This window comes from Argopecten irradians, chromosome 13, assembly GCF_041381155.1.
Source record: "Argopecten irradians isolate NY chromosome 13, Ai_NY, whole genome shotgun sequence".
Lineage (NCBI taxonomy): Eukaryota > Metazoa > Mollusca > Bivalvia > Pectinida > Pectinidae > Argopecten > Argopecten irradians.
In genome coordinates, this window is record NC_091146.1 from 14,798,653 (window position 1) to 14,813,498 (window position 14,846).

Consider the following 14,846-nt stretch of genomic DNA (forward strand, 5'->3'; position numbering starts at 1 on the left):
ATCACAACCGTATACTTTATGTACCGAGTATTAGTGGTTAATTAGACTATGTATCACAACCGTATACTTTATATACCGAGTATTAGTGGTTAATTAGACTATGTATCACAACCGTATACTTTATGTACCGAGTATTAGTGGTTAATTAGACTATGTATCACAACCGTATACCTTATATACAGAGTATTAGTGGTTAATTAGACTATGTATCACAACCGTATACTTTATATACAGAGTATTAGTGGTTAATTAGACTATGTATCACAACCGTATACTTTATATACCGAGTATTAGTGGTTCATTAGACTATGTATCACAACCGTATACTTTATATACCGAGTATTAGTGGTTAATTAGACTATGTATCACAACCGTATACTTTATATACCGAGTATTAGTGGTTAATTAGACTATGTATCACAACCGTATACTTTATATACCGAGTATTAGTGGTTAATTAGACTATGTATCACAACCGTATACTTTATATACCCAGTATTAGTGGTTAATTAGACTATGTATCACAACCGTATACTTTATATACCGAGTATTAGTGGTTAATTAGACTATGTATCACAACCGTATACTTTATATACCCAGTATTAGTGGTTAATTAGACTATGTATCACAACCGTATACTTTATGTACCGAGTATTAGTGGTTAATTAGACTATGTATCACAACCGTATACTTTATATACCGAGTATTAGTGGTTAATTAGACTATGTATCACAACCGTATACTTTATGTACCGAGTATTAGTGGTTAATTAGACTATGTATCACAACAGTATACTTTATATACCGAGTATTAGTGGTTAATTAGACTATGTATCACAACCGTATACTCTATATACTGAGTATTAGTGGTTAATTAGACTATGTATCACAACCGTATACTTTATATACCGAGTATTAGTGGTTAATTAGACTATGTATCACAACCGTATACTTTATATATCAAGTATTAGTGGTTAATTAGACTATGTATCACAACCGTATACTTTATATACCCAGTATTAGTGGTTAATTAGACTATGTATCACAACCGTATACTTTATATACCGAGTATTAGTGGTTAATTAGACTATGTATCACAACCGTATACTTTATATACCGAGTATTAGTGGTTAATTAGACTATGTATCACAACCGTATACTTTATATACCGAGTATTAGTGGTTAATTAGACTATGTATCACAACCGTATACTTTATATACCGAGTATTAGTGGTTAATTAGACTATGTATCACAACCGTATACTTTATATACCGAGTATTAGTGGTTAATTAGACTATGTATCACAACCGTATACTTTATATACCGAGTATTAGTGGTTAATTAGACTATGTATCACAACCGTATACTTTATATACCGAGCTCGAGTATTAGTGGTTAATAAGACTAACATCCTATTAACAGCCCGTGTCATTTAAAGGCAGCCAATTGTACATGCTGTGTGTGTTGCGCCCTTGAAGGACTTGCCATATTCAAGGGGAGAAAAAATGAAGGGGTGCTTAATAGAACCAAAAGGGTAGAATGTGGTAAGAAGAACTACACACTTGTCATTTGATTCAAGGAATTGAAATTTAGGCCTCTTAAAAAGGAGGGGCGTTTATATGGACAAGGGCTTTTATTGGCTCAAATACATTAAGAAGAACTACACAGTTGTCATTTGATTCAAGGAATTGAAATTGAGGCCTCTTTAAAAAGAAGAAGGGATGCTTATAGGGACATGAGCGCTTATAATAGCTCCAATGCGGTTTGAAGAGCAACCATGCTGTATACACTGTCAACAAGGGACAAAGACATGACCTGATTCCGTTTCAGCTTCGCTCTGGACTTCTGGTCTATAAATAGCAGAATAAACGGGGAAAGGAAGTTTAGTAGTGCTCGGTTTAGATCAATATACCTTTCACAGGGGAACGTGAATAGTCGTTACGAGTCATCCTTACGACTAAAATTGTCTTTTACCAGCTCAGATGAGTAAAAGTCGATTGACAACGGCAAGAGTTGTCCTCCACAAGGTGTGTGTGTATATATATACATGACAACGACAAGAGTTGTCCTCCACAAGGTGTGTGTGTGTATATATATAGTCTTATAAAAGCAGGCGAATATATACCGCTAGTCATTCACAAAGTTTTACCTATGCATACCACAAATACCTCCATCAACACAATGACCTCTGACCTATATAGGTCGAAAGGTCGTAGCCTCAGTTCAACATTATAATCCTACATAACTTGCTAAAGTTCATTTAAATACCCTATAAGGGTAACTAGTTAGCATGTTTTTCTGAACGTTTAATTGTTTGCCCCATATATATTCACAGATTGATATTTGAAAATTAAACTTACATTTATTTATTTAATTATCTCTTTATTAATTTTTGTAATTTCTTTGTCATTCTTTGCAAAATTCTGAAAACCAACAAAGTACATTTTAATAAGACTACCTTGTATTAATCAAATATTATTCTGAAGTGCGATTTAGGACCCTTTTTTTCCTAATCAATGCAGATAAAAAAATCTGGAAACATTTAAGCAGTACCTATCATTAAAACAGAAAGAAGCGTAGAGGAATAAAATTAGCATTATAAACAGATTTGACAGTCCTACTTACACACACACACACTGTACATGTATAGATAATTAACTATCTCATTATATGTGTTGGTTTATCAAAACAATATTACTCAGTATCAGATTATCAGACCTAATTTCCATGGCCTTTTAATGATTTCTAACTAAGATAGCTTTACCACTGATCTTCATACCTTTTCATATAGTTATTTTCTCTAATTAAATATTTATTTAAAAATTTGTTCAGGTACAGTTTAAAGCTTCCTTTGGTAATTTTAATGTTTCTCGTAAAATTTTGTCAATGGGATTCATTGAAATTAAGTAAAAGGACTCATCTTTGATCTTGTTCCAGGTTTAAATTTTATAGTAGCAGAAATCGCATACAAAGTTATGGATCACATTTACTGAGGAGATCATATTTACCCCATTTTTACACCTCACTAGGATTTCTCATACAAATCCATCTTATTGCTAATTAAAGAAAGCTATGTGCGGGGGGGAGGGCTGTAGTAGCAGAGTGGTAAGCCGCTTGTCAATGCCTTTCCTCCGGGAACTCTGGATTTCCTCTCCTTCTAACCTTAACTCATCCTTAACTGATCCTGGACATTAAAAGTTAAGACCAAAATGTCACCAAATTATCCAAATCACTATGTTTGTCCTACGTAGCTAGTAAAATCATTCACCCCTCTAGACACATTTAGATTCTCCCAAATCTTGGTCTGGAATAGTTCATTTGGGATTTTCAGGGGTGGATGTGTTAATGCCCAATTACCATATAAAATCAATTGGGGTGCAAAAGGTCCTTACATAAATGCATTTTTTAAAGTCAATTTATTTATGTACGTTAAATCATAAATATTTTTTCTTTCATATGCTTATGTAAATGAATGTAGGTATAATATCAATTTTAAGCAATAAACATCATTTACTTTGGTCCCTAACAGTGTTAATTGGTTTGTTGTATATGATGGGTAATGAGCATTGTCCATACCTCTAATGACCAATACACCTTGATAACCACCCAGTGACTATGACTACCTGATGGTAAGCCACACTGACTGACCACTGTGTTTACTTAGTGACAACCAATATGCATGTTCTGTTGATCAATGATCATCTAGCAAAACAAGTCTTGACCTCAACATAGGCCTGACCTTGAAGGACTTGACCAGTCATTCCCCTCTCAACATGTCAATAATGGGGCACCAACAGGGAGTAGAATATCCCAATGCAAATAGGGGGCACCAACAGGGAGTGGAATATCTATATACAAACATTGTATTCAACTTTGTGACCCAAAAGTTGAGGGCTTGAGGTAATATATACCACTCAATCGAACACCATTAACCACAATTTCCACAGCCAAACAATAAATATGATTTAATGTAATCATCCGTCTTATTCTTACAATGTCAGTGGACAAATTTAATTAATTGATCAATATTTCAATTTAATGTAATTGACAGAAAATATTTTGAAACACAATATAAAATGAATTCTTTAGTTTCTTTTTGAGGATGAATTCAGTTTTTCTTTCTGTGCCCATCCTCCTATAATTGCTTTTTTTAAACCAATGTTATAAAACATAGATATATTTATGAACAGTTTATCAGGTAACATATTTATTTTTTATTCTTTAAAGTGATAAAAGTCTGAGTAAAAATATTCCATTTTATTTTTGATGTAATTGTTTGGTAACAAAACCTATGTTCCTGCCTGAATTATAGTCTTTATACCGAATTACAGCCTTTATACCATGTTAACAAGGTCCACTTGAGGACTATAGGTTTACAACACACATATTACATTATAGCTATTCTGACCCAACCTTTATTGTTACTACGGAAACCCCAATACTATCGCTGATGATGACAGAATCGTCTTTGAAGTAATTAAAACACTGATATTGACGATGAGTCATCAGAACTATCTCACTAATACTGACACAGATGGATGATTACCCCGTGTGGCGCCTCATCAGCAGCCAAAAGTAATCCCACTATCCTCACATTAGGCATTTACCTTCATGTTCTTGTAAAACCCACAAAAGAGAGTCAAGGGGCCTCAAGGAGGGTTTCTTTTTGCTAAATTATTCATATAATATTCTCGACTGAAATATGGTTTTGTCATTTTCATAAAATTTAATTAGAAGCAGAATTTGTTTTTTTGCATGAAGAATGGTGAAAAAAATATCAATTGTGTTTATTTTTTATATATATTTTACTTTGAAATATCGGTTAATTACTAAGCTTTTTTTTATGTTTTTTTTTTTCTTTTTCTTTTGTCAATGTCTTTTCTAAGATTATGATTATTGATTATTTTTTGCCTTCTGAAATATTTAGTTCTTTTAAATTAATGATAGGTACAACACCATTCCTACACCGAATTAAACATGTTCAGGATTGGACTTTATTTTGGTAATCCTAGCAAAAATTTACCAATAATCAATACCTACCCACAAGCGCAGGTAACTCTGTAAAATGCGAATGAAGAATAACTACATTAACATTAAATCATTAGTTTGATTTTTTTTTAAACTTTTATAATTTGTTTTCCCTTCTATGATTTTTTTTCTGAAGTAATTATTTCATTTGCATAACGACTGGCAAATTGTTAAAGCTTTTATGCTATTATCGTTGAAACTTCACAGAAATACTTTTAGCACACCATAATCACCAGGTTATGTTTTATTTTTTTTATCCTGCTCATTTAAAACAGTTTTAGATTTATTTTTTTTAACTCGTACTAAAATAAAGAATTGATTTCATTTAAATCATTATCCAAGATTAATATGAATACAGTCAAATCTGTCTTTTATACAGTCAAATCTGTCTTAGCGACCACCTACTGTATAAAGAACATGTTTCTCTGGGTCCAAAATGGTCAATTTCAACCAAATTTTACCCGTGTTTAAAGACTACATTGCTATTAAGACATTATTTTCTTTGTCCCCTGGGTTGTGTTAATAGGCAGGTTAAGCTGAGGGGAAACTTGCCGCATTTCTATAATGAAAATCATACATTGATCAGAGCGTATTGATGAAAACTCTACTGCGCAGTATAGTACCTATGCAAAGTGGGTCATATGTAAATACAGGCAAGCATCTAACAACTCTGATGGGAGTATGGTCAGTGTGCTATATATAGCAACAGAATGACCAATGGAGGAATATATTGATCAATTTGACAGATTAATTCCTACATTGAGTCCATAATCAATACGCCAGCTAACAACTTCAATGATGCCCCAACCTTAATTAATCTATATCAATATAGGGCTCACCTGGGGTACTCGTTTCTGAGTAGGTCAAATTACTTATCAATCCACTGGCATGAGTTCAGATGGGTTTTAGGAAAAGGATTAGTTGCAGTTTCAGATTGACTTCAAAATCTTTACGACATTTTGGTGTTTTTTTCACAAAATTTGTAAGGGATAGAATTGGAATGATTGAGGATTTTCAAAAACTAGGACATTTTAGAAGAGTACTGGCAAAATGGCTAAAATCTAGACCGAACCTGAATCATTGAGTTACCATTTGTAATTTACATAACTACCGATTTTCAAAGAATGGCTGTTCAGGGTGGATATCGGATATAACAATATTTTACATAAAAAATTCCTATACAGTACATAACGAATAACATTTACTGTACCTACTGATTTTCAAAGTGCAGGTATAAGTAACAATACATTTGTAATGAACCTTATCACACAACTGCCACATAGGTTGCTATGTATGTACAAAATCTAAATAATAACACAATATACCCTGTCATTGTAGCGTCTGTGCATCTATACATGGAAATTATCCTAAAGGTAGGACTCCTGAGCTTTATTCTGATGATTTTCTTGAATTTGGTCTCTGGGTACGTTCATGTCCTATTTATTATTTATAGTAGCAGAAAAAAGCATGGCCAGACCAGGGCTCAAACCCAGGACCTTTCAACACTAGCCGTCATGCTGGTAATCGTCCCCTTCAAGAACCAACACGTATTATTAAGTCTGATTTGGAATTCATTCATGAGGATGTAACAGATTGAGAAGGCAGATTAAAACCAGAGTATTACGAAGCAAACCAGCAACTTACATTTAGTGCCTGTAAACTGCCTAAAAGAGCGTGTCAATATCTCATGACTATCTATATATATATATATATATAGATGGAGGTCTCAATTTAGTCAAGCATGAAAACCATAGTAAAAGCACCAATATTATTGCTATGTGTTGTTGGAGTGTTTTCTTTATTTTTTCACTGAAAGCTTTTCTTCATCACTAAACTTTGGTCTGTTGTTTGATAAAAATAACTATATCCACTTAAAAGCAAAACAACCGATTTTTGATGACGTTTATTCTGGACTCGTAAGTTTTGCATTATCCCATGATGGTTCTGATATAATTTATTTTCTTTAAATAAGACTTTCCACATTTTGAAACCATTGTTCTAGACTTTGCCAAATAGCTGACAAATGTATTGATGAAAAAAAATTTAAGCCATAAAAAATTCAATGACAAATTTCAAAACAAAATTTCTTTAGTTCAGTGAAAATGATGAGCTTGGGAATATAACCATAAATATGCACCAATAAAAATACCTAGGCTTATAACAACAATTTAGAATCAATATTTATCTGAAATTCTAAAATTAAATGTGTACATACTTGTATGTACCAAGCCCAAGATATCAATACAGTACATTCACAGTTACTATTGCAATCCTACATGAACGATATATAAATCAGATTTCCTGATAGGTATCAAACTAAAATGTATTCATAACATAATAACAGCTATCATTATCCTCCAACAAACAGGTTGTAAAGCGACATCAAAAAGATTTTATTGATATATCATAATTTTTTTATTTCTATGTTCTGTGGTAAAGCTAACAAGCCGACAGCTGTGTACCTATAAAATCTCACCTGTCCTGAGTTAGGTCACATGGTCATCATGACCTAGCTTGGAATTGAATTTCTAGATAACACAACAGCTCACAAAGGCCTCAGCCCAACTTGTTTACCTATTCAACACTCCTTAGGCACTGCTGCTACCGAGATGTATTTTACTTGAGCAGAGAATGTTCAATACCTCCTCACATTATAGGAACTTCTATAGCAGAGATATGGTTTACAGGAGTAGAGATTATTTATACCCCTCACATCATAGGTACTTGTATACAGCAGAGATACAGTTTACAGGAGTAGAGATTATTTATACCCCTCACATCATAGGTACTTGTATACAGCAGAGATACAGTTTACAGGAGTAGAGATTATTTATACCCCTCAGTTGATAGGTACTTGTATACAGCAGAGATACAGTTTACAGAAGTAGAGATACAGTTTACAGGAGTAGAGATTATTTATACCCTTCACATCATAGGTACTTGTATACAGCAGAGATACAGTTTACAGGAGTAGAGATTATTTATACCCCTCACATCATAGGTACTTGTATACAGCAGAGATACAGTTTACAGAAGTAGAGATTATTTATACCCCTCAGTTGATAGGTACTTGTATACAGCAGAGATACAGTTTACAGAAGTAGAGATTATTTATACCCCTCAGTTGATAGGTACTTGTATACAGCAGAGATACAGTTTACAGGAGTAGAGATTATTTATACCCCTCACATCATAGGTACTTGTATACAGCAGAGATACAGTTTACAGGAGTAGAGATTATTTATACCCCTCACATCATAGGTACTTGTATACAGCAGAGATACAGTTTACAGGAGTAGAGATTATTTATACCCCTCACATCATAGGTACTTGTATACAGCAGAGATACAGTTTACAGGAGTAGAGATTATTTATACCCCTCACATCATAGGTACTTGTATACAGCAGAGATACAGTTTACAGGAGTAGAGATTATTTATACCCTTCACATCATAGGTACTTGTATACAGCAGAGATACAGTTTACAGGAGTAGAGATTATTTATACCCCTCACATCATATATACTTGTATACAGCAGAGATACAGTTTACAGGAGTAGAGATTATTTATACCCCCTCACATCATAGGTACTTGTATACAGCAGAGATACAGTTTACAGGAGTAGAGATTATTTATACCCCTCACATCATAGGTACTTTTGTATACAGCAGAGATACAGTTTACAGAAGTAGAGATTATTTATACCCCTCAGTTGATAGGTACTTTTATACAGCAGAGATACAGTTTACAGAAGTAGAGATTATTTATACCCCTCACATCATAGGTACTTGTATACAGCAGAGATACAGTTTACAGGAGTAGATATTATTTATACCCCTCACATCATAGGTACTTGTATACAGCAGAGATACAGTTTACAGGAGTAGATATTATTTATACCCCTCACATACCATAGGTACAGTAGCATGCTTGCAATGAATTGTTTATACAGCAGAGCATACAGTTTACCAGGAGTAGATATTTCTCAGCAGAAAAATATCAATTTACAAGAGAAGAGATCTAGATTTGACTCAAATTAAAACTGGCACTTCTTCTGTAGAGGAAGTTTGCCGAGTATTTACTTGTGTTCATGACATGAGCACTGTTACTAGAGACATACAGGAGAAGAGTTTTCATTAGAACTTATCCCCCCACATACCGACAATAAATATAGGAGTTACAGATAAAAGACTACATTTTACTCGAACTATTTAACTGGTTTCAGTTTACCTAAGTATTTCTTCTATTGAAACAGTTTACCAAAGCAGAGATGCAACTATGTAATGGGATCGAACTGGGTTGATCATGGATGATCCGGTAGCTCCTTCATTAGAGCATCCAGCTTGTATTCAGAGGTCTTAGGTTTAAACCTTTGTCTGATCACTAGATTTTGCTCTTTCCCATTGCCACCCTCTGTTTCAAGCATTGAGCACTGCCCAACACAGGATTCAAACCTGCAACCCAGAGGTGAAAGGTTTGTGGTAATATGTCGAGACATCTTAACAACTCAGCCATTGCGTTCAAGGTCATTTACAGAAATGTTCACCATGAAACTTGTGACGTATTCCCAGGGTTCCCCCTCCATCACCTTTTTAAACAAATATTGAACAAAAGTATTCATATTTTGACTTAACCCAGATGTGATGCTCATTAACAAAACAAATTTTCCCTATTTTAATAAAAACATACACAAATAATCAGCTCTACAATACAACAATATTTACAGTTTGCACTGATATGGACTCAATAACCATACTTTCTAGTATTATCATTATCAGTGATTCTAATGTTACGTGAATAGTCGACGGCGTAGCAACGTGGGGTCATGACCCCACTTTTGGCGGGAAATGACTCGATTCCAATCAGCTGTTCAATCAAATTCGTTGACAATGACGGGAGAGATAAAAATATGGGTATTTTAGTAAAAAAATATGCAACTGCCGCTGGGAAAAAATAATATTCATTTACTTGAAAAACTGTAAATATAAGGAATAGATGTTTATTTTGTTGAGGTTATGAGGGTATAATGATAATGGAGCACGTGTAAATTATGTAACCCCGGCAAACTTAAATACAGGTCAATACCCTTAGAACTGTGTCAACAGATGTTCAATTTATGTACATTTTTAAATAAAATATATGATGATCTACATATATCATTTTAAGTACAATTTCGTATTTGCATATTACAAAATAAGTACAATTTCGTATTTAAATATTACAAAGTTATCTGCCATAGCAGGTAGATATTGATCATAACACTATTCTGCCTTTGCATAATACAGAGTTAGCTCCCTTGCGGGTAGGTATCCATTGTGACGTCATTATTTTGTGAGCGCAATTCACGTCGTTTTCTCAAAAAAGTATGACTTTTCGCTTGCAAATACATGACTTCACAATCAATACCTACCAGTAAGGGCACATAACTCTGTAACATGCAAATACAGAATATCTTTGTGAATGTAATGTCATACTTTTTAGGGAAAATGATGTGAATTGCACTCAAAATAAGAATGACGTCACGATGAATACCTACATACAAGGAAGGTAGCTCTGTAATATGCAAAGATGGAATACCTTATTTGTGATATTTATCCTGACAAAACAGTCTTACACCTTTTTTAAATTATCGTCAAGTATTGTTATATGAAGATTAAAGAAGATATAGAAAGGTTAAATATTATTGCACTGAATTCTTTATCTCTCTTGTTGTTTGTGAAGTGTGTGCATGTTTTGGGAGACTGCAGTATGTTGGTGTTATGACTGTTGTATTACCGTGGAACTTTTTACAGTGCTATCCTACTGAAGCATACACCCAAAGACAGAGAACAATCTCATCCCTTCAGGCCACCTTATACTGACAACAAGGGAACAATCAAATTTATGTTTGAGTATTTGCAAGTGAATCCTCAAAGATTCACAGATCTCGCCTTAAGGAGTCCTGGCCCATGGACTCATAATTATCTTGTGGGACTCTACAGAAATTTGAGGACCCTCTTCAATTCTTTGTAAAAGGTCTCATCAAACTTTCAAAATAAGTGTTCTGGACTCGCTTTAAAACATTAAACGCAAATTGTTGTAATCCTTCAGCTTCTACCTCCTTCCCGTGAGTACCATGGATCATGCCTCCTCTGGCCCCGTCCTTCCCAACTTGTGGAAGACTTCGTAGATGTTCAAATTAACATATACCACCATTGTCCAAAACAATTTATTTATTAGATTCTGCTTGTTTGTTTATCTGTTTAGTTTGGCCTATAACAGTATGGATCATTTTCTAAGACAGTGCACGGTTTTAGAGGTTGAGGAAAGCCGGGGGTACCTCGAGATAAACCAGTGACCAGCAGTCATTACTGAGCGACTGCCCCTCATTTGATTCGAACTTGCACTCTAGAGGTGGTAGGCTTGTGGTAATATGTCAGGTTATCATAGACACTCTCTGTTAGATTTAGGAGTTAGGTAAATGAGGGCAAGGTATTAGGTTGATTCAATGTTAGAGGTGTTGTAGTGAGGGGTTAGTGTTCGGGTATAGGATTGGATCAAGGTTGATCAAGCATTTGGGGTGTTGTATAGGGTGGGGGAAGGGTTGGGGTATAGGATTGGATCAAGGTTGATCAAGCATTTGGGGTGTTGTATAGGGTGGGATAGGGTTGAATTGGGGTACAGGCTGGTTGAATGGGCAAGGTTGGTCAAGCATCAGGGTTCTTGTATAGGGTGGGGTAGGGTTGGGGTAAGGGCAGGTGAATGGGCAAGGTTGATCAAGTATCAGGGGTCTTGCATAGGGTGGGATAGGGTTGGGGTAAATGCAGGTGAATGGACAAGGTTTAATATAAAATGGTTTTGCAAAGATACGGTTTTGAAAATTGACTTGAAGGGGTGGGGGTGAGCTTGTTGGGTTGATATGGACATTCCAACAAAAAGGATATTTTGCAAGTCTGTATGTCGTATTTATAATTAGGGTACAGAAAGTTTGAATACAATAGAATGGAATGGGGTTCTTTGGTGGGTTTATGGAAAGGTGGAGGGGGTTTGTTTGTTTGTTTGTTTGATTGATTGATTGATTAATTAACATCCTATTAACAGCTACCTCAGTATAAAGATCATCTGATAATTTAAACACTTTCACAAGGTCTAAAATGGTCATTAAGATCATATGGACTCTCAAATGCAATTAAATGTTTTTCATGGGAAGGCTGAGGGGGGGGGGGTCGCTTTCATATGAAACAGGATTGAACTGGGTAAACAATTGGTGATCATGCAGCGTAAATTGCCAAAGCATCCCAGGCTGGTCTTCTGAGATCCTCTTCATATCCTGTTTCAAAATTGGTGACCATCTAAATAACGAGTGTCTTGTGTGTCTTCCAGAGGTGGGGGGAGGGCAACAAAATTGGACTGGGTCAATAATCTTTAACTTAATATCGGTAACTTATTGATAAAACATTTGGCTAGTATGTATATATATCCAAGGTTTAATTTGACCACTTCATTTGTACCTCTCCTGATTAGTTGTAACACACACACACAATATATATATGCAATAATTATAATTGTCCTGGATTTCCCTCATCAATTATACGATATTTGATATCCAAAAGGAATTCAAAATTTTAGCAATAAAATGGCTATTTCACCATGTCAAATAAACAATGATTTATTCTCCTCGAGTGATATTAAAATGAGATTATATATTTATAAACTATCAATATGTTAATCATAGATAGATACATTAAATCTAACATCCTCATGTTTTTATTTGATGCAAATAAATAGGGTAACAATATTACTGTCTTTTGAATGTGTATTCTAACTTAACTGAATGCATTTCATCATCAGCAAGAAATTAATAACCGTGACATAATTCTCTGCAAACACAAAACAGCAACTGTCTTTGTGTCATTGACAGAAGGAGCATTCAACGCCAGAGAAACAAGAAAAGCGGTTATGTTCATCTTTGCTTGTTACTGCGAGTATAACAGATAAAATTGATTTTTTCCACACTCCTTTTCCACAACCAGGGAATCTGTGTTTTCTAAGCTAAAAATAGACATCTTCCACAAAAAAAATCAATATATTTACACTATGTTCCTACAAATTCCTCAATTACCACCAAAATGTGCTACAGGAGACCATCTGCCACAAAATGTTTGAAAGTATAACTTTAGTCAATATTATATATATATATATACTGTATACATGACCTGGTATGCTGAATCAATTCGGCTAAGTAATAGAATTATCTAAGCTTTAACAACAATCTTTGCCCCTTCTAACTACACGCATACATTACATTTCATTCCAAACCCGACAAACACAACACGAAAATTGTATAACATAGCGATATCTTAATGCGTTACACAACAACACGATCTAATGGCGATTTTCAGTTTTTTTTCCAAAATGGCTTCCAGTCGTAAGCGGGTCAAACGAGGGTACTCGTCGCTACTAACCTTGCCCGAACGGAGCTGACCCAGAAACATTTTACTCGACAAAACACAATAGCACAAACAGATTCTACCGGCCGTGTACATAAATCTGCTTCTAAACTTTGTAATCCACGATCAAACAGTCTTTATTCATATTAAATTCGTTTGTGATGATGATAAACTCGGAAGTGTTTGGTCAATTTCCCTCCTGGCCTGCTTTGTAATGACAGGAAGGGTCGATGTTCTCGGGGTTAACACACGTGTACACGACTCGAGATTTCAAGCTAAAATATACACACCAGAATGTTTAACATTTCATTCTGATGTTGTTATCGTATTCAATAAATACCAATATAACATCTAGTAATGATCGCGATCAAAACAAATACATCAACATCCCGAGTTAACCTACAAAATTGCTCCCTTTTTTTTCGCCTCCGTGAGTACAATACAAGGGTCCTACAAGCAGGATAAAAAACCAAAACAAACTCCGAACGCCGAGTTCTACATGTTAAAATACCATATTGGTATAGGTTTTGACAGTAAAATGGTATCAGAATGGTAAAATGGTTGTCAGATGGTGAATGAAAGGCAATGGTCAACAGCCAGAACACAAAAGGTTAGCCCGTTCGCCTCTCGACCGACATGTTGTTTTTGTAGCACAGGTCATGTTCGTACCAAGCCAACGGGAGAAACAAAATGACTTACCTCTGACGGGATGATCCGGCAGTATTAACGAACACAAAGTGACAATATATAAAAGTGGGGACGCCATATATGAAGAAACATGAGGAAATATCCAGAGTAAACGATTCCAGTCCAAATATATTAGTGTTTCGCTTAGAATGAATGTGCTCTCTGAACCGTGTTACTTCTCGTAAACTGTGGCTGATCGTTCGAGCGCGCGGGCATGGCGCTCGGTCTGATATCTACAGAACCTCGATGGTCATCTTGTTACACAACCACCCCGTCAAAATCACTGAATCTGGAGGCAGAAGAAAGAGAATATTTTTTTGTTATCATTGTCGACTTCTTTTGTATTGAGCATGCGCCACTTTTAAATTATCTCAAGATGGAGGTCGCAGTTTTCCGGGGCGGTAGCACAGTAAATGGAATGACTCTGGCAAACACGAGGTCAAAGAGGGGTGCTTATTCCCGCGAAAATGTCAGCAAAAAACCCCAACACTCAGCGATAAGGGTATATTTGTTTGACCATACCTACACATAAACAGATAAATATGTTTACAAACACTATGTAAATGTTGATATGATAAAACCCGCCGAGTTGGACCATGTATATACAGTACATCATAAACGGATGTGTAAATATTATCAATTCATTCACACATTTTTTTCACAGTTCGGAAATATTTCTCGATGGGCGACCTGTTTTTACAT

At 35.0% G+C, this 14,846-nt stretch overlaps 1 protein-coding gene across 1 annotated transcript in view; it reads right to left on the bottom strand.

The window, feature by feature from the left end:
- The window catches only part of LOC138306493 (protogenin B-like), a 56,250-nt gene extending 41,735 nt beyond the window's left edge, over positions 1–14,515 (bottom strand). The window contains exon 1 of the mRNA XM_069246959.1: positions 14,157–14,515. Coding sequence (XP_069103060.1) covers positions 14,157–14,223 — 67 coding nt within the window. The 5' untranslated portion in view covers positions 14,224–14,515. The remainder of the gene's footprint in view (positions 1–14,156) is intronic.
- Positions 14,516–14,846: the final 331 nt, after the last annotated feature.